This window comes from Hypomesus nipponensis, chromosome 22, assembly GCF_054491055.1.
Source record: "Hypomesus nipponensis isolate SF chromosome 22, ASM5449105v1, whole genome shotgun sequence".
NCBI classification, from domain to species: Eukaryota; Metazoa; Chordata; class Actinopteri; order Osmeriformes; family Osmeridae; genus Hypomesus; species Hypomesus nipponensis.
The window spans coordinates 20405651-20429614 of record NC_140382.1 but is presented as its reverse complement, the minus strand read 5'-3'; the positions used below and the strand labels follow the sequence as shown (position 1 = coordinate 20429614).

General features: G+C 49.3%; 1 protein-coding gene and 1 long non-coding RNA gene across 4 annotated transcripts in view; one reads left to right on the top strand and one right to left on the bottom strand.

Annotated features, from left to right (window-relative positions):
- Positions 1 to 317: 317 nt before the first annotated feature.
- Positions 318 to 11853, bottom strand: psip1a (PC4 and SFRS1 interacting protein 1a). 3 transcript variants are annotated; one of them, XM_084687471.1, is made up of 17 exons: positions 11837 to 11853; positions 11378 to 11518; positions 10744 to 10828; positions 10584 to 10660; positions 9991 to 10129; positions 9311 to 9394; positions 8254 to 8349; positions 5841 to 5892; positions 5656 to 5731; positions 5051 to 5225; positions 4870 to 4946; positions 4726 to 4781; positions 4034 to 4104; positions 2974 to 3075; positions 2583 to 2778; positions 2101 to 2185; positions 318 to 1286 (listed from the first exon to the last, which is right to left on the bottom strand). In XM_084687471.1, the coding sequence occupies exons 3-17, from the start codon at positions 10813 to 10815 to the stop codon at positions 1256 to 1258; spliced, it is 1389 nt and encodes a 462-aa protein (XP_084543597.1). In that variant the 5' UTR covers positions 10816 to 10828; positions 11378 to 11518; positions 11837 to 11853; the 3' UTR covers positions 318 to 1255. The 3 variants fall into 3 exon arrangements, with proteins under 3 accessions (XP_084543597.1, XP_084543596.1, XP_084543598.1); XM_084687470.1 differs by lacking the exon at positions 11837 to 11853 and adding an exon at positions 11104 to 11241 and having other exon boundaries at positions 11378 to 11445; XM_084687472.1 differs by lacking the exons at positions 8254 to 8349; positions 11378 to 11518; positions 11837 to 11853 and adding an exon at positions 11104 to 11371.
- A 452-nt stretch (positions 11854 to 12305) lies between these two features.
- LOC146237123 (uncharacterized) overlaps positions 12306 to 23964 on the top strand; it is a 104410-nt gene continuing 92751 nt past the window's right edge. Inside the window, exon 1 of the long non-coding RNA XR_014740983.1 lies at positions 12306 to 13068. This is a non-coding gene — a long non-coding RNA (uncharacterized LOC146237123). The remainder of the gene's footprint in view (positions 13069 to 23964) is intronic.

Genomic DNA, 23964 nt, shown 5'->3' with positions numbered 1-23964 from the left:
TAGAGATTTGTTGGATATAAAGGGTGTAAAAAAGGTTCAGATCGTTCTTTGGAACCTTCTAGTTTAATATGGCATATTGAGCTGAATTAAACTGACTTGCATGAAGACTTACCAGTTTCCGTGCTGTTTTTGAACTCTGAAGAATTAGATATTAGAACTTAGAATATGGTTGTGAAAGTTAGATTTCCGTTTACAGGATGTGAAAAGCCAGTCACATTGAGCAGGTCAAACAGAAATACCCTCAGCCCCCAGGTTGTATGGAGAGAACAGGCACATGACCGATCATTTCCTGCTACGACATGAAACCAACATATTTGAACCACTGCTTTATTTAATGAATCCAGATACAAGAGGTTTTAAGACACAAATAAACATGTTCATATTTACAAGAATGGAAAACTTTAAAAGACAAAAGTTCAAGAAAAAAAAGCACTTTCTTGGCAGAATAAACTTTGGCAAACCTACAAGAGTAGAATATCCTTTATGTGCAACAGTGGATTAGAAGTATGTGCATCTAGTCAAAGAAATGTCAGTATGGATTAGAATGCAAATGAGAAACTAAGCATATCTAGTTTCACCAACTCAAAACAGGTGTCTGAGGTAAAAACAAAAAACAAGACGAAACTAAAGATATGATAGAACTGTAATCCAACCGATTACAAAATGTGCGTCTTAAGATCCTTTAGTGGACACTAAATAAAGAAACAAACAAAATCTACATCTAATATACATGTTGCTCTAGAGATCCACCCTAAATCTTGAGGGTTTCGAGGTTGTATAACCAAGAGGCTGTGGTGTAAACTTGGGATCACAGGCGTGAGCAGTGGCGTCTGTGGTGTCAAGCCTACATGACACACCTCACGTTCAGAGTTACAGCTTCTGCTTAGAAACAACACACAGAAACTCCAACCTTGACCCTCCACTAATGAATCCAGGAAGTAGTTATTCTAACAGTCAGTTGGGCGCAAAAACACCAGATCTCCAGTCACAGCTGTGTTCAAAATCCATTTAAATACTTTCCCAGAAGCTTGAGATGGCCTGGACTGCCTCTGACTCCAGATGGAATCCTGGACTGCCTCTGACTCCAGATGGAATCCTGGACTGCCTCTGACTCCAGATGGAATCCTGCAGGATGGGAATCATTCTGATAATGCCAGGTAGCCTCAATCAAACCCAGAAAAAGTATTTGAAATGTTTCCAGCGACCAGCGGAGCCAGATCTCTACAGCGCAGCACTGAAGCCACGCCTGGTGTTTTCAGACCCCCTCCTGCTGGACTGCAGCAACACTGTAGAGGAACACAGGTTGGAACACTCACACTAGGGTATTCATACTGTTTAGTTAACACTAGATGAACACAGTATGGCTACTACTGTACAGCCAATGTCGTACAGCTAATACTTACACAAAGACGTCAAAAAATAGTGGATTTTGATGATACACTGTGATTAAATCCAGTGTGTGTGTCTCGTTTCATGAGTGTGTGTGTGTCTCTGTCCATGAGTCTGTGTGTGTGTGTGAGGAATGGTGTGTGTGTGTCTCTGTCCATGAGTCTGTGTGTGTGTGTGAGGAATGGTGTGTGTGTGTCTCTGTCCATGAGTCTGTGTGTGTGTGTGAGGAATGGTGTGTGTGTGTCTCTGTCCATGAGTCTGTGTGTGTGTGTGAGGAATGGTGTGTGTGTGTCTCTGTCCATGAGTCTGTGTGTGTGTGTGAGGAATGGTGTGTGTGTGTCTCTGTCCATGAGTCTGTGTGTGTGTGTGAGGAATGGTGTGTGTGTGTCTCTGTCCATGAGTCTGTGTGTGTGTGTGAGGAATGGTGTGTGTGTGTCTCTGTCCATGAGTCTGTGTGTGTGTGTGAGGAATGGTGTGTGTGTGTCTCTGTCCATGAGTCTGTGTGTGTGTGTGAGGAATGGTGTGTGTGTGTCTCTGTCCATGAGTCTGTGTGTGTGTGTGAGGAATGGTGTGTGTGTGTCTCTGTCCATGAGTCTGTGTGTGTGTGAGGAATGGTGTGTGTGTGTCTCTGTCCATGAGTCTGTGTGTGTGTGTGAGGAATGGTGTGTGTGTGTCTCTGTCCATGAGTCTGTGTGTGTGTGTGTGTCTGACCTGTCTCCTGAGGAGGGGTCTGCAGGTGTGTCAGCCTCCTGCTTCTCATCATCTGGACACGTGTCCCCGTTAGTCATCTTGTTATCTGGGGGAGGACACACACACACAAGCACGCACACACACCCCATTTAAAAGCTGGCATTATCTCCCTACTCAGACAGACTCACATGATGCTTCGGCCTTGAAAACTGAGATGTTCCGCTCGTCAGACGCATCTCTCTCTCCTGAGAACTAGAGGTCAGAGCAGTCATGTCTGCAGGCCTTGGATCTGCTGCTCTCACCACTGGTGATCTAGCTACACTCTTCTCCACTCCCTCCCCAGCTCTGCCCTCCTCATGGCCCCCTCCCCTCCTCCCCTCCCCTCCCCAGCTCTGCCCTCCTCATGGCCCCCTCCCCATCTCCCCTCCCCAGCTCTGCCCTCCTCATGGCCCCCTCCCCTCCTCCCCTCCCCAGCTCTGCCCTCCTCATGGCTCCCTCCTCACCTCCTTCCCTGGCCATCTCTGCCCTCCTGAGGGCTCCCTTCCTGGCCTCCTCGTACTGCTTCTGTTCGCTGGTGGACCTGCAGAGCACCTGGGTCAGAGCCTGCTCTCCCTCTCCCACCAGGAACATGCTCTTGAACTTGTTATACAGCATGCTGGCCTTGTCCATCACATCCTGGCTAGCCTTGAACCGCCGAATCTACACTCACACCAGAGACACACACACACACACCGATATTAACAGGCCTTTTCATGAGATTGTTTAGAAAATACACACATTAATCTAGACTTGAATTGAAAAGTGTTTGAGAGTGGGAAGGAATTAAGTTTGAGTATGAGTAGGTGTGTGAGAGTCTCTGAGAAGGTGTGTGTGAGAAGGTGTGTGTGTTGGTACCTTCTTGAGGGTGGCGATGAGCTCGCTGTGCTTCTGCAGGTGCTGTGTGTTGAGCTGCAGAGAGCCTAACTCATCCAGCGCTGCCAGACACTTGCTCACATCCTGACACACAGAGACACACAGAGAGACACACAGAGACAGAGAGACAGACACAGAGAGACACACAGAGAGACACACAGAGAGACACACAGAGAGACACAGAGAGACACAGAGACAGACACATAGAGACACAGAGACAGACACAGAGACAGACAGAGAGAGAGACAGAGACACAGAGAGAGACACAGAGAGAGACAGAGAGCTGTTTAACAAACAGTCAGCTTCCCAGTCAGACAGACAGTCAGTCTTTCTCCTTCTTCCTCTCAGAGTCAGTCTTCCTCCTCACAGAGTCAGTCTTCCTCCTCAGAGTAAGTCTTTCTCCTCATAGTCGGTCTTTTTCCTCTCAGTCAGTCTTCCTGCTCTCAGTCAGTCTTCCTGCTCTCAAAGTCAGTCTTCTTCCTCAGAGTCATTCTTCCTCCACTCAGTCAGTCTTCCTGCTCTCAGTCAGTCTTCTTCCTCTCAGTCAGTCTTCTTCCTCAGAGTCAGTCTTCCTCCACTCAGTCAGTCTTCCTGCTCTCAGTCAGTCTTCTTCCTCAGAGTCAGTCTTCTTCCTCAGAGTCAGTCTTCCTGCTCTCAGTCAGTCTTCCTGCTCTCAGTCAGTCTTCCTGCTCTCAGTCAGTCTTCTTCCTCAGAGTCAGTCTTCCTGCTCTCAGTCAGTCTTCCTGCTCTCAGTCAGTCTTCTTCCTCAGAGTCAGTCTTCCTGCTCTCAGTCAGTCTTCCTGCTCTCAGTCAGTCTTCTTCCTCAGAGTCAGTCTTCCTCCACTCAGTCAGTCTTCCTCCACTCAGTCAGTCTTCCTGCTCTCAGTCAGTCTTCCTGCTCTCAGTCAGTCTTCCTGCTCTCAGTCGGTCTTCTTCCTCAGAGTCAGTCTTCCTCCACTCAGTCAGTCTTCCTGCTCTCAGTCAGTCTTCTTCCTCACCAGACTAAACCTCACGCAACACAGAGCTGACGTTTCATGTTTACCGGGTTGTCAATCTTCAGAGAGATTTTGATTTCTCCGTGCAACCTCTGCAGCCGTGATTCTGTGGGTATTTCTGCGTGAAACAAGACAAAGTTGAAATCAAACAGCTGTGATTCACAACCCACACGGTGCGCACCAGTGTTGACAAACACTGACAAACGCACAGGGTTTCCCGCAGCACTTTGCAGTTAAGGCGGCCGCCTTAAAAACACACGCCTGCCACCTTGACGACGTTGTCAAAAAAAGGTTTACTCAATTTTATTCGAACGGCAGTCACCCTTCTCTAGAGAACTTTGGAGAACCCCCCTCCCCACCCTCTCCGGTCCATCAGCAAATCTCACCCTACCACTTTGACTAACACATTTTCTGCAGGAAACCCTGGTAGTCTCATTAGTCTAGTCTCCTAGTCTCATTAACGCTAAATGGCTTATTATGTGGCTTATTATGTGGCTTATTATGTGGCTTATTATGTGGCTTATTATGTGGCTTATTATGTGGCTTATTATGTGGCAATGGGGCGTCTGTGAGACTGAACTGTGGGTGCGTCATGAACACGGATCACACTGTGTGCACCAGTGTGTTCATAATGATAACAATATGAATAATAACAATATGAATAATAACAATATGAATAATGACAACATGAATAATGACAACATGAATAATAACAATATGAATAATAACAATATCTCACCTTTTTTCTTGTCTTTCCTCTCTCCGTCTCCTTTCTTCCCTTCATCTTTACCTGGTCTGAATGTAGGAAACAGCTGGTCACATGACACACACACACACCCACCACACACCCACCCACACACCACACTCCCCCTCCCACACGTACTCTTTCCCCTCGTCCTGCTTGCGTTTCCTCCCCTCGTCTTTCTCCTCCGTGTTGTGCTGCCGTCTGCGACCTCTGACCTGCAGCACGCACACACACACACACACACACACACACCACAGGGATGAGTCCACTAGCAGGGATCAGTCCACTAGCAGGGATGAGTCCTAGAATCGGCCCTCACCTCTTCATCCTCGGACGAGCTCTCCTCCTTGGTCTGTTTCTTCCTCTTAGCGTCTGGCTCCTTGCCCTCATCCCTGGCTCTGCCCTCATCCCTCCTCCTCCTCCTCTCCTCCTCTCCTCTCCTGGATCGCTCGTCCGCCGCACGCTTCCTCTTCCTGTCAGACTCTGCAGACTCCCTGAGGACACCCACACACACAGCATACACACACACACACAGCATACACACACACACACACACACACACACACAGCATACACACACACACAGCATACACACACACAGCATACACACACACAGCATAAACACACACACACACACACAGCATACACACACACACACACAGCATACACACACACACACACACACAGCATACACACACACACACACACAGCATACACACACACACACACACAGCATACACACACACACAGCATACACACACACACACAGCATACACACACACACACAGCATACATACACACACACAGCATACATACACACACACGTCTCTCAGATCCTCAGTCCCAACACAGTAACACTGGGACAGATCAATCAGCCACCAACTGAACAACTTACATGTGTGTGTGTGTGTATGCGTGAACGTACATATCACTTCCTGAGCCGTGGAGATCCTGCAGTGAGGTCATCTTGTCAGCCTTGGGCTTCCTCCCTCTGCGCTTACCTGGGGAGCACACACACCTGTCAGTTTTAGAGACCACTCCTGCCCCCCACCACCACCAACCAAGACCAAATCAACCAAAAGCTGAACACACACACACACACACACACACCTGAAGGGCTGGCGGATGCGTCCTCTTTGTCCGAGTCCTGGTCGGCTTCACTCTAGAGGAAGGAAACACACACTTCATCACCTGGAGCTGCAGGGAAGCATGTGTGTGTGCTGCAGTGTGTGCGTGCATGCTGCAGTGTGTGTGTGTGTGTGTGCTTTGGTAGGCCTTTATCTGTTGTTGACTCCATTCCCTGTGTGGGACCCCCCCCTCCCCCCAGGAAGTGATCATAATCCACCCCTCCTGCTTCCTCCCCCACCTGGCGGGGTGGGGCGTGTCCTCCTGACTGGGGGGGTCCTGGAGGGACGAGACACACCCATGACCCAGGAAGTGACCCAGGAAGTCAGAGCCATGACCCAGGAAGTGACCCAGGAAGTCAGAGCCATGACCCAGGAAGTCAGAGCCATGACCCAGGAAGTCATACCCATGACCCAGGAAGTGACCCACAACACAGGAAATGACACCCATGAATAGCTGCTTCCACCAGGAGTAGACCAGACAAAGGGGATGTGATATGGGTGTGAAGTAAAACATTTGGGGCTATAAAAAAATAAATAAAAATCTTTCTCCCAAATTTCAAATGAGGGTTAGACTGAAAATGTTTTTAAGTCGTAGTGGGTAAGAACAGCCTCTGACACCATCTAGTGGACGGTTACCATACTGCAACAAATATGGCTGACGCCTTCAGCCTCGTCTAGTTTCCTGTGTTTGAGACATCTAGTAAGTGCCAGAAAAGTATGTTTAAATAATACACACATCTTCACCATTTATTGCTTGAAAATTATCAGAAATGTGTTAAAAAAAACAAGTGTGAACAAAATCAGAATCAATACACTTAGAAAGCTGAACTCAGTGAACGACTCACTGTTCAACTTGTCTGAACACTGACCGAACGACTCACTGTTCACCTTGTCTGAACACTGACAGAACGACTCACTGTTCACCTTGTCTGAACACTGACAGAACGACTCACTGTTCACCTTGTCTGAACGCTTACAGAACGACTCACTGTTCACCTTGTCTGAACGCTGACAGAACGACTCACTGTTCACCTTGTCTGAACGCTGACAGAACGACTCACTGTTCACCTTGTCTGAACGCTGACAGAACGACTCACTGTTCACCTTGTCTGAACACTGACAGAACGACTCACTGTTCACCTTGTCTGAGGCTGAAAGGACACCACGGCAGACAGCCATGCACACAGAATGGAACCTCGTCCATTTATGAATCATAAAAGAATAAACGTGAGATGAATAAACGTGAGATGACACGAGAAGTCGGCGGCTTTGTGCACAGACAGCTGTGTTCATTAATCATGTCAATTAATGAATAAACTGAATTCACAACAAGTTACACCAAAAGTAAACAAATATGGATGGAGAGCCAATGTTGGACAGTGTGATAATGGAAGAGGTGGAGTTAAAAACCACTCAAGACTAGCAGGCAGCACAGGCATGTCATGCTTCTTAACCAGAGCACATCTAAAGCCTCATTCATTTCAACGTGATTCAAGTTTCAGCTCGACCTGGATAGCACCACAGAGAGACCAGCCCAGGACCAGGCCCAGCAACACAGAGAGAGAGACCAGCCCAGTACCAGGCCCAGCACCACAGAGAGACCAGCCCAGGACCAGCACCAGAGAGGCCAGCCCAGTACCAGAGAGAGACCAGCCCAGGACCAGGCCCAGCACCAGAGAGACCAGTCAGTACCAGGCCCAGCACCACGGAGACCAGCCCAGTACCAGGCCCAGCACCAGGGAGAGACCAGCCCAGTACCAGGCCCAGCACCACAGAGACCAGCCCAGGACCAGGCCCAGCACCACAGAGACCAGCCCAGGACCAGGCCCAGCACCACAGAGACCAGCCCAGGACCAGGCCCAGCACCACAGAGAGAGACCAGCCCAGTATCAGGCCCAGCACCACAGAGAAAGAGACCAGCCCAGGACCAGGCCCAGCACCACAGAGAGAGACCAGCCCAGTATCAGGCCCAGCACCACAGAGAAAGAGACCAGCCCAGGACCAGGCCCAGCACCACAGAGAGAGACCAACCCAGGACCAGGCCCAGCACCACAGAGAAAGAGACCAGCCCAGTACCAGGCCCAGCACCACAGAGAGAGACCAACCCAGGACCAGGCCCAGCACCACAGAGAGACCAACCCAGGACCAGCACCACAGAGAGACCAGCCCAGGACCAGCACCACAGAGAGACCCGCCCAGGACCAGCACCACAGAGAGACCAGTCAGTACCAGGCCCAGCACCACAGAGAGACCAGCCCAGTACCAGGCCCAGCACAAGAGACCAACCCAGGACCAGCACCACAGAGAGAGACCACACCACCCTGGGTCTCGCATGCTTTTGTTTCTCAAAGTAGGCGGGCCCCCAAACTACAAATCCCATCATGCATTGTACGTACATCCTGGCCCTGAGGCCCGGGTTCAGAGACCTCCATGACAACTTCCTCCTCCAATTCCTCCTCCTCATTATCTCGCTCTGCCTCCCCGCTCGAACCCTGAATGTACCAAACACAGGGGCATCGGGGGGAGGGGAGGGGGGGTTAATTCTGCCTAGCAACCAGTTGACCATCAGATGGGGGGTAATCAAATTTTGAGGAAGGGTCCTAAGAGTATCAGGTTTGGACTGGTTCCCACGCTCTGAACAGCTAGCGCAGAGAACAGATTGATACATGTCAGTCATTCCTGGTTGTTACTGTAATAACACATTGATCCATGTCAGTCATTCCTGGTTGTGACTGTAATAACAGATTGATCCATGTCAGTCATTCCTGGTTGTTACTGTAATACCAGATTGATACATGTCAGTCATTCCTGGTTGTTACTGTAATAACAGATTGATACATGTCAGTCATACCTGGTTGTGACTGTAATAACAGATTGATACATGTCAGTCATTCCTGGTTGTTACAGTAATAACAGATTGATACATGTCAGTCATTCCTGGTTGTTACTGTAATACCAGATTGATCCATGTCAGTCATTCCTGGTTGTTACTGTAATACCAGATTGATACATGTCAGTCATTCCTGGTTGTTACTGTAATACCAGATTGATACATGTCAGTCATTCCTGGTTGTTACTGTAATAACAGATTGATACATGTCAGTCATTCCTGGTTGTTACTGTAATAACAGATTGATACATGTCAGTCATTCCTGGTTGTGACTGTAATAACAGATTGATACATGTCAGTCATTCCTGGTTGTTACTGTAATACCTCTGTGGCCTCTGGGAGGATACACATTTACATTTAGTCATTTAGCAGACGCTCTTTTTCAAAGCGACTTACAGTGAGTACAGGGACATCCCCCCCCCCTCCCCCGAGGCAAGTAGGGTGAAGTCATTTGGCACAGCGGGGAATTGATCCGGCAACCTTCAGATTACTAGCCCGACTCCCTTTCCTGACCCACATGAGACCAAGAGACAAAGATACTGAGAGAGAGAGAATGAACTTACTTTAGATTTCTTCTTATCTCCATCCTCGTCCAGTTCTGGATTGCTGTCAGAATCCTGCTCTGTCATCGAGTCAGACGGCATCATCTCGGAAAACAAACACCACAGCAACAATAAACAAACAATGGAGATGGAGGAGGGTGGATATGGAAGAGAAGAGGGTGAAGATGGAGGAGGGTTAAGGTAGAGGAGGGTGGAGGTAGAGGAGGGTGGAGGTAGAGGAGGGTGGAGGTAGAGGAGGGTGAAGGTAGAGGAGGGTAGAGGAGGGTGGAGGTAGAGGAGGGTGGAGGTAGAGGAGGGTGGAGGTAGAGGAGGGTGGAGGTAGAGGAGGGTGGAGGTAGAGGAGGGTGAAGGTAGAGGAGGGTGGAGGTAGAGGAGGGTAGAGGAGGGTGGAGGTAGAGGAGGGTGGAGGTAGAGGAGGGTGGAGGTAGAGGAGGGTGGAGGTAGAGGAGGGTGGAGGTAGAGGAGGGTGGAGGTAGAGGAGGGTGGAGGTAGAGGAGGGTAAAGGAGGGTGGAGGTAGAGGAGGGTGGAGGTAGAGGAGGGTGGAGGTAGAGGAGTGGAGGTAGAGGAGGTGGAGGAGGGTGGAGGTAGAGGAGGTGGAGGTAAAGGAGGGTGGAGGTAGAGGAGGTGGAGGTAGAGGAGGTGGAGGTAGAGGAGGTGGAGGTAGAGGAGGGTGGAGTACCTTGGGTCCGTTGAGCTCCACTTGGGGGTTGTTCTCAATCTCCCAGAGCCCCTCATTGAAGCCCTTCCTCTTGTTGGGCCTGGCATACCTGTCCTTGTTGGGCAGGTAGGGGAAGATATCTTTGGGCCCCAGGAATGCTCTGGAACAACAGAAGAGGCAGATAGTCAACAAGTAAAAGTAACAGCAACTAATCAGCAACTGGGTATGTATGGTCCTATCTTTGCTGTGCTTTGTTGGATGAAAGAGTATGGTTTGTTTTGGTCTGAAGCACTTCTTTGGCTCCCAATTGTAAACTGCACACCATGTTTGTTAGCTGAGATGTGCTTACTTTGTGATGTGCCTGGGAAATACAGGACTGTTCCTTGATTCTGACCACCAAAATACAGTTACAACTCTGCCCTTCTGATCCTCGATCTTCTGCAATGTTTTCTATATGCAATATTTGAACATTGCTTTAGATAAAAGCGTCTGCTAAATGTAGTCAGTCAGTGAAAGTGTATGTTTTCTTTGTCGTTTGCCAATGACAGGCAACACCAAAATAATATAGTAAACAGACATGCAAACAAATGAATAGCTAAACTACAACTACTCACGTTTCGTGGGTTCCAAAGAAAAAGATTGGGAACTTTATGTTGGAAGGTTTTACAGCTCCATCTGGAACTTCATCTATCTGGTAGAGACAGAGAGGGAGATGGAGAGTGAGACAGGGTGTAAATTGTGGGTGGTGGATGGATGGAGAACGTCGAGACTCACTCTGGCAGGCCAGTGGGGATATCCCTTCATCTTGGCAAAAATCAGGTCACCTGGTTTGAAGTCCCGTGCCATTTTCTTCACAACACTGTACCGACGAAACGACAACGCATCATCGACCCACACCTAAATGACTTCAAGTTACCATAACGTTCAAACAACCCGGACATTGGTAGTCGAATTAAACTTTTGTTGGTACTACCGTATGAGTAAAGTTCTGACTACATTGTGGGTGTGTAAATAGTTGGGTAGTTGCTTTACCCTTCCCATTATTGCCTTCAGAACCGAAACGTGGACATTTTCATTCATACGGCATAATGTGTTCAAAATCACTTGGTGTAGATTAATGTATCAATCATATACCTGTACATTCAACTTTATGTTAGCTTGTCAATATGTAGCAATGCAGCGAACAGTAACTAGCACGGTATGGTTCGGATTGTTATGTTGCTAGCGTTATTTTCCGGGATGAAAACATCATGTGCTAGCCACTTGCTGTGCCTCCTCAAAAAAAAGCGTTTAACACAATAAGCACACATTTACAAAGACATGCACGTTGTCGACTATGAGCTGAGCTATATGTATTCACATATTTATCTCTGACATCAACAAAACATTTCAGCAATGTAACGTTTACCACTGTACTGTCCTGTTCGCGAGCTGCTTCTGCACACGCTTTACTGCTCCCGCGCGGCACGATAACGGGACGTACCACTTCAGCCTTCTACAGGGGGACGCCCGCTCAAAGACAGGAAATAAAAAATGATTTCAACGTAGCCTAGTATGAATTAGTATGCCATCGAAGTTTTTTTTTCCAATCTTATTTAGCATGACAAAAGTTTTGGTTTAATAGGTACTATAAATCTACAAAAGCAAATTATTTCATTGTGAGGTAGGGTATCATAGGCCCGGTAAAGTTAAGGCTACTCTACGCAAAAAATAAACTTTTTCTAAAACTGGTGCTGATGCTGCGAAGCGAATCTGCTAGTAAGTGCAGCGATTACAAATCAAACAATGCCGTTTAAAACAACGTTAATTTCTACAAATACAAATTGTATATGTCATATCAAAATAACTCATGAAACTGCAACGTTACCTCAACAAGTGCTTTGAGGTAGGCTATAGCCTTGTCAACTTCCAAAGCACTAAGTTGATATCATTAGTTGCACCTGTTAAAGAGTGCAAAGTGATGTCTTCACATTTAAATACAAATATAGGCTATACAAGCTTCACATTAAACTCAACAAAAACAACTTTGTAAAAGCTGCTTTCGATCAGCATCGAATTCTGATGTTGAACAATCCAGCAGTAGGCCTACCATTCTACGGTGGCCCTGAAGTGCAACACACCCCCTAATATGAGTACATCCCCCAAATGAAAACACTCCCTCCGAATACGAGTAAACTCATCCCCAAATAGGATGACTTGTTCACCTCCCCCCAATACAAAACACGCTCCCCCAAATGGAAAACGACATTACATTAACTCAAAAACATATGATCATAAACCTAATCTACAGCAGCGATTACCAACCTGTGGGCCGCGGCCCACTAGTGGTCCGCTAATGTAATACAGGTGGGCCGCCAAACCAATGAAAACTAAAGTATGAAAAATGTATAAATACCTAAATATTTATATATGATGTTAGTACATGATTATTCAAATTCTTAATCATTATAAAATGAAATTTTGCCTTGATGATGACCGAAACGCCAATAGTTACGCTTGGCACATTGACGGAAGACCAACTGACATTTCCACCTTAACTTGCATTCGCCCACTTTGCTTCAATCAAAGCCAGTCTATCCATAGACATAATAAAGAATGGTCGCCGCATTGGCTGCTGGGCGCAAGAAATGCGGCCGCCATCTTGGAAAGATCAAGTTCCTAGTTGCTTAGCATCAGAATAAACTGTGCAGCATTCCACCAGTAGGCAGTAGCGTTCGACGCGGCGTCTATTCTTTACATAGATTCTTTATTATGTCTATGCCAGAGCCATAGAGAAATATTTTTCTAGATCTTTTTCTATGGCTCTGGTCTATGCTCTATCCGCCAGAGAATCCACTATGCACGCATCACTTCCGCATATTGCATAAGACAAATCAACGACTTCCAGTCACGAGCAGTTACGTTCATGGTTACGTTAGTTGTCAAACGCTTAAAAAAAAGAAAAAAAAAGTTAGTTCTCAAACACAAAATGCCGGTGTTTATGAGGAGTTACGGTTGTCTTCCCTACATAATAATCAACGATGTGCAAAGGATTCTATGTTGCTGGAAAAGGTTCAAATTGTGTATGTTTCAACCTATATCAACAATTACGAAGGTAAGGTTTATACCCACATAGTTAAAGTAGCTTGCTAGGCTAGCTGTAGCTATCTAGGATTTGAGCAGTAACGTTAAAACATTTTTGCTACGTTATAATGTCCTCAATTATCTGTCATTATAATGTGTGCTCACTGTGGTGCTGATGGACAATGTCTGTCTGTGTTTTTGGTAGTATTTTAATCCTGATAGTTATATCTTGCTATTTTAAATTAGCGGTTTTTAATTGCTTTCCCGTGTATGTATGAAATACTTCTGTGAAAAGGCGACATCTTGTGGGCAAGTTAGGTTTTGCGCCGTGTGTTTTCTATGGACTTAACAAACCAAACCGTCTTACTGCCCTCTACTGGCTCCAACATTACAAGAGAGAATACCTGCTATCACCGCCGTCTGTGGCCTATTTTAACTTTTCCATATTGGCCTCACTCGCGCGCGCGCACACACACACACACACACACACACACACACACACACACACACACACACACACACACACTCTCTCTCTCCCCCTCCCTCAGTAGTCTCTGGCAATGCCTCTTTCTCTCGATCTGAAAGAAACCCAGCAGGCAGGATTGTGCATTATGAAGGTGACCTGTCTTTACGGCCACAGCGCGTTGGCCGGTGTGTGTGTTTGAGAGATGCTGTATGACAAGCACATTAACATTTGTGTGGAAGACAATAGGAGGTGAGGCTGATGAATGTGAAGGACAGGTTGGTCAGCCCTCTGGCCCCAGAGAGGGGGAGGGGGGAGGGGGGAGGAGGAGGGAGTAGAGGAGAGAGAGGAGGAGGGCGTGATGAGAGGAGAGGAGAGAGAGCCGCCCCAGGAACCAGGAATAGCAGCAGCAGCGCTGGGAGGAGGAGACACCAGGAGCTCTACCTGGGCTGGGAGGTGAGAGGCCTTAGTGTTGGACCCTGGCCAGCTCTGTGGGGCTGCTGCTCACACACGACCAGAGGGGAGGGAGGGGGGGGGAGGGGGGAGGAGGGAAGGTGACTACCCTTCACCCTGGCAGACGAGATGTTGGCACAGTGTCTCCTCCCCCCGTCTCTCTCTCTCTCTCTCAGGGACTGGATGTCCTGCTGTCCTCCATCCCTCCATCTCTGTGTCCCCCTCCTGCTCTGTGATCTTGATCTCACGTAGAGAGAGAGAGAGGGAGAGGGAGAGAGAGAAAGAGGGAGAGAGAGAGAGAGAGGGGGGAGAGACAGGGACAGGCGGGGAGAGACAGAGACAGGCGGGGAGAGAAAGCAGGAGAGAGAGAGGGACGGGGAGAGAGAGAGAGAGACAGAGGGGGGAGAGAGAGGGACAGGCGGGGAGAGAGAGCAGGAGAGAGGGAGAGAGAGGGACAGGCGGGGAGAGAGCGCAGGAGAGAGAGAAGGAGAGAGAGGGGGGGGAGAGAGAGAGAGAGAGAGAGAGAGGGGGGAGAGACAGGGACAGGCAGGGAGAGAGAGCAGGAGAGAGAGAGAGGGAGAGAGAGGGGGGAGAGAGAGAGAGACAGAGGGGGGGGAGAGAGAGAGAGACAGAGGGGGGAGAGAGAGAGAGACAGAGGGGGGAGAGAGAGAGAGAGAGAGACAGAGGGGGGAGAGAGAGAGAGAGAGAGACAGAGGGGGGGAGAGAGAGAGAGAGAGACAGAGGGGGGGGAGAGAGAGAGAGACAGAGGGGGGAGAGAGAGAGAGACAGAGGGGAGAGAGAGAGAGAGAGAGAGACAGAGGGGGGAGAGAGAGACAGAGGGGGGAGAGAGAGAGAGACAAAGGGGGGAGAGAGAGAGAGAGACAGAGGGGGGAGAGAGAGAGAGAGACAGAGGGGGGAGAGAGAGGGATGCACATCCTCTGAGTGGTAGACGAGGGCAGCAGAGCAGGCCAGTTAGAGGCCTGCCTGGAGGAAGAGGGTGAAGTGTGTTTGTCTGTGGCATCGTGTGAAGGGCACCTTCCCAGAGTTAAGTGAGCGATGATGTCCTTGAGACTGTGTGTGTGTGTGTGTCAGTCGTGCCCGTGGATTGGCATCCTTCCTGTTGCCGCTGGCAACCCTTCAGCCCATCGGGGGGGTGGCCTGGGGGTGCCATTGGAGGATGATGAAGTGGTCGCTAGGCAGGTCAGTGTGTTCATTAGCTCCGTAGGGGTGAGGGGGCTCCGAGGGGGGGGGGGGGGGGGGGGGCTGGTGTGTTTGTTTATGAAGTTGTCTTGGTGATTCTGGACGCGTGTCTGAATGTTCACGACAGAGAACAAGCATATGGGCCCAGAGGTGGAGAGGGGTACAAGGCAGTGTCACTGCTAGGTCCATTATCCACAATAAGGATCCTAAAATACTTTTGGACGTAAAAAAAAAACTAAACATATACAACTTTAAGACTATAGATTCTATTGTTTAGTTTTTTTTACACTCCTTCTTTAGGAAGTGTGATTTTTCTCAGATGTGTGTGTTTGACTGTGGAGGCCAGATGACTGTGGCGTTGGTGTTCAGGACAGGATGCAGGGCTCACTCGGGGAGGCGTGCGAGAGCTGTCTACAAGAGAGAGAGAGGGAGAGAGAGAGAGAGGGAGAGGGAGGGAGGGAGGGAGGGAGGGGGAGAGAGAGGGAGAGGGAGAGGGAGAGGGAGAGGGAGAGAGAGGGAGAGGGAGAGGGAGAGGGAGAGGAAGGGAGAGGGAGAGGAAGGGAGAGGGAGAGATGGAGAAAGAAAGAGGAGGGCGGGATGGTGGAGAGATGGAGAGAGCGGGAGGGAGGGATGGAGGGGAGGAGGGAGGGAGTGAGGGATGGATGGATGGATGGATGGAGGGGAGGAGGGAGGGAGTGAGGGATGGATGGATGGAGGGGAGGATGGAGGGGAGATGGAGGGAGTCTAGGCCTCAGACAGGAGGTGAGGGTGTGAAGGCTGGGATGACAGATGCTTCTGTCAACGTTCCAACAGTCGCCACTTTGTGGGAGCAGCCCCAGATGCCTCCCTCCCTCCTCCTCTCTCCCTGCTCTCCTCTCGACAGCCAGTGATAGGGGGAAGACAAGACATGAGGCGCCCTCACAGTGGTGTGGTGACCACACTGGCCCAGCAGGGGGGAGGGGGCAGTGATGGAGAGTAGCAGGTCTGTGTGGGAGTGTGGCCTTGTTGGTGGTGGGTTATAAATGTGGGGGTCAGTGCGTCAGGACAGGAGAAGGGCTCTCTCTCGCTGCGCCTGACTGTAACCAGCAGAGGAGAGGGCCCCTGCTCCACACACACTTCCCCCCCTTTCACTCATCCTCCTGCGAGGGAAGCAGATGTTTTCACTCGGGGGCGAGCCAAGTTTCCACGGCAACCTTCACATGATACAGAGGTCAGGCTGGTGTAAAGGTTGGCCGGGCGGGGCGGGCCGCAAGGAGGGACACTTTGGAGGCAAACGCTTCAACTTCGATACAACAACGTATTAATTATGGAGCCAGACCGGGGGCGGAGGGGAGTGATGGAACATGGTACCCCACCGGGCAGGGCCTGCTTCTGGGGTGGAGCAGCCAAGGCACCTGGCAGGGCCTGGATCTCCAGCGCGCTGCCCTGCAGCACGCTGTCCTGCCCGGCTGACAGAGGCAAGAACAAGGAGGGAGGAGGGAAGGGATAGGGTTAGGGTAGGAAGGGTTAGGGTAGGAAGGGTTAGGGTAGGAAGGGTTAGGGTTAGGAAGGGTTAGGGTAGGAAGGGTTAGGGTAGGAAGGGTTAGGGTTAGGGCAGGAAGGGTTAGGGCAGGAAGGGTTAGGGCAGGAAGGGTTAGGGCAGGAAGGGTTAGGGCAGGAAGGGTTAGGGTAGGAAGGGTTAGGTTAGGAAGGGTTAGGGTTAGGGCAGGAAGGGTTATGTTAGGAAGGGTTAGGGTAGGAAGGGTTAGGGTTAGGGCAGGAAGGGTTATGTTAGGAAGGGTTACGGCAGGAAGGGTTAGGTTAGGAAGGGTTGGGGTTAGGGCAGGAAGGGTTATGGTTATGGAAGGAAGGGTTAGGGTAGGAAGGCTGCAACACAACATATTCCGATTGGAATACTGTCATGTCCTTGTTTTAGGGCTTCTGATTTAGGATAAGAATTCTGGTATTTTAAGAATAAATTTAGGAACACTGTAATATTGTACTTACTCTTATACCTAGCGGGCTCTTTCATCCCACATGGCATGCAGGGGGAGGATTTGAACCAGACCAGATGAGTAGAACTGCTCTGACACCTGGAGTTGATTGGAAAATACCTGTTATTGTCCGTGCATTGTGGGAAAGTGCTGGAAGTTGAGAGTCGGTTTGAAGGAAAATATTTGAATTTTAATCTGGGTTTACAGTTTACCCTGAGAGAAGTTTCTGAATAGTAGTTGAATTTAACAAGATCTTTTTGTTATTTTCATCATGGTTATGGTTTATAGCAGTTTACTGCCGCCGTCAACGTTTCTTTTCCTATCAAGTGGAACTTGACTCCTGTCTCCCCTACGACAGCCAGGAAGTGAAACAAGGCCATCAGTTTCATCACCCTGACCCAGGTCCACAGGATCTGGAAGATCTGTCCTCTTCAGCCCAACTTGCCAAACAGCTGAGCTTCACCCCCACTCAACCTCTATCGATTAGACAGAGACAGAGAAAGACACAGAGAGAGAGAGAAGGAGGAGTTGACAAGAGAGGAGAAGAGAGGAGGGAAAGAGAGAGAAAAGACAGATGATGAGGGAGAGAGAGGGAGAGAGAGGGAGAGAGAGGGAGAGAGAGAGAGTTAGAGAGAGGGAGAGAAAGAGAAAGAGAGAGTTAGAGAGAGAGAGAAAGAGAGAGTTAGAGAGAAAGAGAGAGGTAGAGAGGGAGAGAGAGAGAGAGAGGTAGAGAGAGAGGTAGAGAGAGAGAGAGGTAGAGAGAGAGAGAGGTAGAGAGAGAGGTAGAGAGAGGTAGAGAGAGAGAGAGAGAGGTAGAGAGAGAGAGAGAGGTAGAGAGAGAGAGAGGTAGAGAGAGAGAGAGGTAGAGAGAGAGAGAGGTAGAGAGAGAGAGAGAGAGGTAGAGAGAGAGAGAGAGAGGTAGAGGGAGAGAGAGGTAGAGAGAGAGAGGGAGAGAGAGAGAGGTAGAGAGAGAGAGAGGTAGAGAGAGAGAGAGGTAGAGAGAGGTAGAGAGGTAGAGAGAGAGAGAGGTAGAGAGAGAGAGAGAGAGGTAGAGAGAGAGAGAGGTAGAGAGAGGTAGAGGTAGAGAGAGAGAGAGGTAGAGGTAGAGAGAGAGAGAGGTAGAGAGAGAGAGGTAGAGAGAGAGGTAGAGAGAGAGAGAGAGAGAGAGAGAGAGGTAGAGAGAGAGAGGTAGAGAGAGAGAGAGGTAGAGAGAGGTAGAGAGAGAGAGACAGGGATTACTTCCCAGAGCTGCTGTGGAAAGCTGAGCTTATTGGCTCTTTTTTAGATTTGGCAAATGGGCTTGATGAAGATGGGGGAGACCAGATCGAGGGGCTTAGGGGCCCCCGGGCCCCGACCTGGGGCTCCGGAGAGCTGCTCTGAGGGGAGAGGAGTCCTCGTTTAGGAGTTTTGGGGGGGGCACAACTGGCTTTAACTTAAGTAAAGTTAAATCAACCGCAAAAAGTCCGCCCCAGCAACAATCGTCAAGGAAGTGAGACTTTTTATGTGTGTGTGTACTGTTAACCGGGGGGACTTGTGATCAAAGCGTCAGAACGTGTGATCCTCGCCATGCCGGAGAGGGAGGAGGGGGAGAGGGGGGGCAGAGGGGATTGTGGGGGATCACGGCGGGTTAGAAACGTAAAATCAGCACATTAGCTTTTCTAAGGACGTCAGATAAGAGCTGATCGGGGGATCAGGACGACCAGGGGGAGGGGGGGAGGGGGGAGGACCCATAGGGAACTGACTATGGAGGAAGAGGAGGAGGGGCAAGGGGTGGAGGAAGAGGAGGGGAGGTAGAGGAGGGGGAAGTGGGGGAGAGAAAGAGGTGATCCATGGTGAGAGAAGCTTCCCTCTTCGTGTGTGTGTGTGTGTGGGGTGTTCAATCAGTCCTTTAATCAGTCCAGATGTGTGATGTGGGACTGGACCCCCTCATGATCTCCTGTGATGTTGAGTCCAACACACACTGCTGTGTGTGTGTGTGTGTGTGTGTGTGTGGCCTCCCTGCGTCCAGCTTCCAGCCATCACACCACTAATTCAGAAGAGCATCATCACTCAAGGCACCCACTACTCTCTCTCTCTCACACACACACACACACACACACACACACACACACTAACTGGCTCCTGAATTATAAATCAAAGGGCACTCCTTACATGAAACTTGCTAATTACACATTCCACCACACATCTCTCCTTTTCCACCCCTCTCGTTCTCAAACTCATCCCTCTCCACTCTTACCGTGTCACTTTCAACTGGCTGGGGGGGCAGACAGAGCTAATTGGCAGGTAAAGGACCCCTCCCCAACCTCCACCCCCTCCCCACCCTCCACCCCCTCTATCCTCCCCACCCTCCATCCTCCCCACCCTCCACCCCCTCCCCACCCTCCATCCTCCCCACCCTCCACCCCCTCCCCACCCTCCATCCTCCCCACCCTCCACCCCCTCCCCACCCTCCATCCTCCCCAACCTCCACCCCCTCCATCCTCCCCACCCTCCATCCTCCCCACCCTCCACCCCCTCCCCACCCTCCATCCTCCCCATCCTCCCCACCCTCCACCCCCTCTCTCTGAAGCAGCTCTCTGATGGGGTGTGAATCCCTCCTGACAGGCAGCCCCTGGTACTGGAGATGATAGGGACTCCTCTCGTCAGAACAGGGCCCCAATTGATGTTAATGGCCAATACTTGATTCCACTTCTGGGGCCTGACCATGCTGGCTGTGTGGTCTCTGGGTTGGGGGGCTGGAGGACGAAGGAGCTGTGGTAAGGGCCTTGAGCTACAGCAATTTGTTTGAAAAGTACACACACATAGGTGCTGTTCACCCCTCCTTTGGTGTGGAGTCTCTCTGCGGCTTGACACTATCTCTGTCTGTCTGTCTGCCCCCTCCCCCCCGTCCTTATCTTGAGATATTTTGATCTGTTCCTTCCCTCCTCTCCTCAGAGTTTGGACTGTATTTGTGACTTCTTCCTTGTCCTCTGCGTGTCATTCTCTCTCTCCCTTCCTCCCTCTCTCCATCCATCCCTCGCTCCCTCCAGCCTGCGAGGCCAACCAATTTATCACTGGCCAAAAGAGCTTTCACTCTGTCCAGCTCTCTCTCTCTCTCTCTCTCTCTCTCTCTCTCTCTCTCTGTCTCTGTCCCTCCCTCTGTCCCTCTCTCTGTTTCTCTCTTTCTCTCACTACCATTTTCTCTCCTCCCTCCATCCTCCTCCTCTCCTAATGAAAGGAAGGCTGTGTCTGGGACAGTCCAGGGGGACTCCAGGGGGTGAGGGGCGGGGCGAGGGGGAGGCGAGGGGTCCAACTCCACCCCAGCCCTGGGAGCTAATTACCCCTCAGCCTGAGACACACACACACACACTGGCTCTCTCTCAAACAGCGGTGGGTGGGTGGGTCAGAGGTGCCAGCAGACTGTTGTCTTTATGTACAGACGCAGGGCTGGCCGCCCGTGACCTGCTTTATGTGAAGGAGGAGAGGAGAAGAGGAGGTCCCCTGAAACTTCTCAGCCAGGATCCAGGGGGGGTTCACACGGTGGGCTCTGGCCCCAGAGGTGGAGGGGGGAGAGGAGGGAGGGAGAGGAGGGAGGTAAGGACCAGTGCCAGTGGAGGAGTGGACGGAGGGAGGGGATGGATGGAGGAAGGGGAGGGAGGGGATGGATGGAGGGGATGGAGGGGATGGAGGGGATGGAGGGAGGGGATGGAGGGGATGGAGGGGATGGAGGGAGGGGATGGAGGGGATGGAGGCGTTGGAGGGAGGGTATGGAGGGGAGGATGGAGGGAGGGATGGAGGGAGGGGGGGGATGGAGGGGAGGGAGGGATGGAGGGGAGGGAGGGGGTCTGACAGGAAGAGGAATGGCGTGTCGGGGAGAGATGAGTAACGAGGCAGGGAGCGGGCATGGGGAGGGACACTGACCTGGTGACCTCACACGGCGGTCAGCGCTAACACAGGACGCGGTGTGTGTGTACACGTCTGTGTGTGTGTGTGTACGTGTCACACCACAGGACGGGTCGGTGACACAACATGGTTCGGTCACACACTGCTGTGTGTGTGTGCTCACACCTTGATGCCAAGACCTGGGGTGTTCTGGGTCATAGTGTGTGTTCTGGGTCAGAGTGTGTGTTCTGGGTCACAGTGTGTGTTCTGGAACAGAGTGTGTGTTCTGGGTCAGAGTGTGTGTTCTGGGTCACAGTGTGTGTTCTGGAACAGAGTGTGTGTGTTCTGGGTTACAGTGTGTGTTCTGGAACAGAGTGTGTGTTCTGGGTCAGAGTGTGTGTTCTGGGTCACAGTGTGTGTTCTGGGTCACAGTGTGTGTTCTGGGTCAGAGTGTGTGTTCTGGAACAGAGTGTGTGTTCTGGGTCACAGTGTGTGTTCTGGAACAGAGTGTGTGTTCTGGGTCAGAGTGTGTGTTCTGGGTCAGAGTGTGTGTTCTGGAACAGAGTGTGTGTTCTGGGTCACAGTGTGTGTTCTGGGTCACAGTGTGTGTTCTGGGTCAGAGTGTGTGTTCTGGGTGTTCATGACCAGAGGAGCTTTAGGTCAAGGAATTAAAACACAACAGCAGGTCATGGGTCGTCATGACGATGGACCATCCAGAAAAGTCGATACTCTTGAGAGAGAGAGAGAGAGAGAGACAGACAGAGAGAGAGAGGATGAAGAGGAGGCTGGGTAGAGAGAAGAGCAGATCAATGTTGCTGTTTGATCTTGGCTGGGCTCTGAATAAATGTATATCTAACCCTGTCCTTCTACCTCTCTGAGCATTGACATTCTCACCGCTAGTTCGCAAGTTTGGGGCTGATTTTGTGTGTGAGAAAGAGAGAGAGTGAGTGTATAGTGTGGGTTTTATATTTCACCCGCCAACGTCTTGGGCTTGTTATTGTTTTTTTTTTGTGTGTGTATAGTGTGTATATAGTGTGTGAGTGAATGTATAATATGCACTCTAAAATGTTACCAGGATTTAACAATATTTAACTGCAATATTTCACAATAAATCAACGTATTATAACTTTACAGGCTTTAACTGCAATAATCCCAAAATTGTATTGTAGAATTTACTGTGAAATCAATGTAGACACAGTAAGTTACTGTGAAAGAAACGATACCGGGATTTCACAGCATTTTGTTGGGAATTTTACAGTAAAATACTCTTTTCAAATCATCCTTTGAGATAACCCAGTACATTACTGTAAAACTTGAATTGCACTTGAACTGCGCTGCATTGTGGGATCAAGAAGAGACAGGTGGATACAACACACGATAGAAAAGGTCCAAGGTACACTCACAGAAATCGCACTTTTCAACCGTTTCTCTTTTCCACCATTACACCTCGGCGCTGCCTGCCAGGATCGTGACTTTTGCTCTGTAACGGTAAACTATCTGCAGTCATCCAATTTAGCTGCTAGTAATTTATGTGCGTACTTATGTTTTACTTAATACCGTTAATACCGTACTTCACTGATTTCAATCATCAAATCCAGTAAATCCGTCATGATTGCAAACATTTTCATCGAGTTTGATGGCTAACGGTAGCTAAGTCTCACATGGCCGATGCTTCAGCTAGGGTGGCTAATTTGCGGCTGGCGTCAGTGAAATAGAAACATCGAGTATTTTGCCTCAGCTAAAGATTCGTAGCAAGTACTGTTCAAATTATACATACAAATTTGTAGGTTTATGCCAGCTCCAAATTTAGGATTAACTATTAGCTAACTCTGCTGTGGGTCAGCGCGAATGCTATTTTTATAGGTAAGTATTAACATTGGAGTGAACTAGTGTTGCACAGTAAACTTGTACTAAAAAGAGACACTCTTACATAGCTTCAGTGTATAGGAGACAATCACTGCAAAAGAGCTGCAGTTTTGGTGCAGACAGGAGAACCTAGCAGAACGCCATCTCTGTAGCACTCCATCCAGTCCAGAACCCGGGGTCCTGAAGTCTCGACTCTTACGATACTCAAACGATGCGATGTTAATATACCTCTCTGATCTAACGAGTCTGGCTAATTGTCGTGACCTCTCAGGTGGGCTATGGCTGCGATGGAGAGCTGGAGAGATGGTTGTTCTGCTAGGTTCTCCTGTCTCTGCACAGGAGCTGCAGATCTTTTGCAGTGATTGTTAATGAGCATAATGACGAATCATGGTCAGAATTATGATGGCCCATGCTACACTCCCCTACAATGGAAGCCAATTCCAGGTTGATGGTAAACAATATAAAACAGTACATGGGAAGTCCGAAAGTTAAATTGTTGGATTTAATAGTGAATTTAATACTTGTTATCATTATTAATTTAGCAAATCCAAAGCATATTTGTGTGGTAAAATCACAGTTAACCAGTCAAATTTGCAGTATTTTGCAGTGTTATTTAAATTGTTAATGTACAGTAAATTACTGGCTACTAGTTGCATTACTTTTACAGTAAAAAACATTGAATTACAGACAATCACTAATTTATATACAGCAAGACGATGTAATTCCACAACTACATACTGCTATATCACAGTAATCCAATGGCATGACAACTGTGAAGTTACAAAATACCGCTGTAATTGCATAGCATTTTACTGTGAAATGTTTACAGTTAGTTATTGTAAAACGTGCAATACATTACTGTGAAATATTTGTAATGAATTACTGTAAAATTACTGTGAAAGTAATGCAACTAGTAACCAGTAATTTACTGTAAAGTTACAGTGAAATATTTTACAGTGTGTGTATGGTGTGTATGTAATGTGTGTGCATGCTTGAGCATGTCTCTCACACATTATACATACATTCACACTGTCTCTCTCTCTTTCTCTCTCCCTCTCCACACACACACACACACACACACACACACACACACACACACACACACACACACTCCTC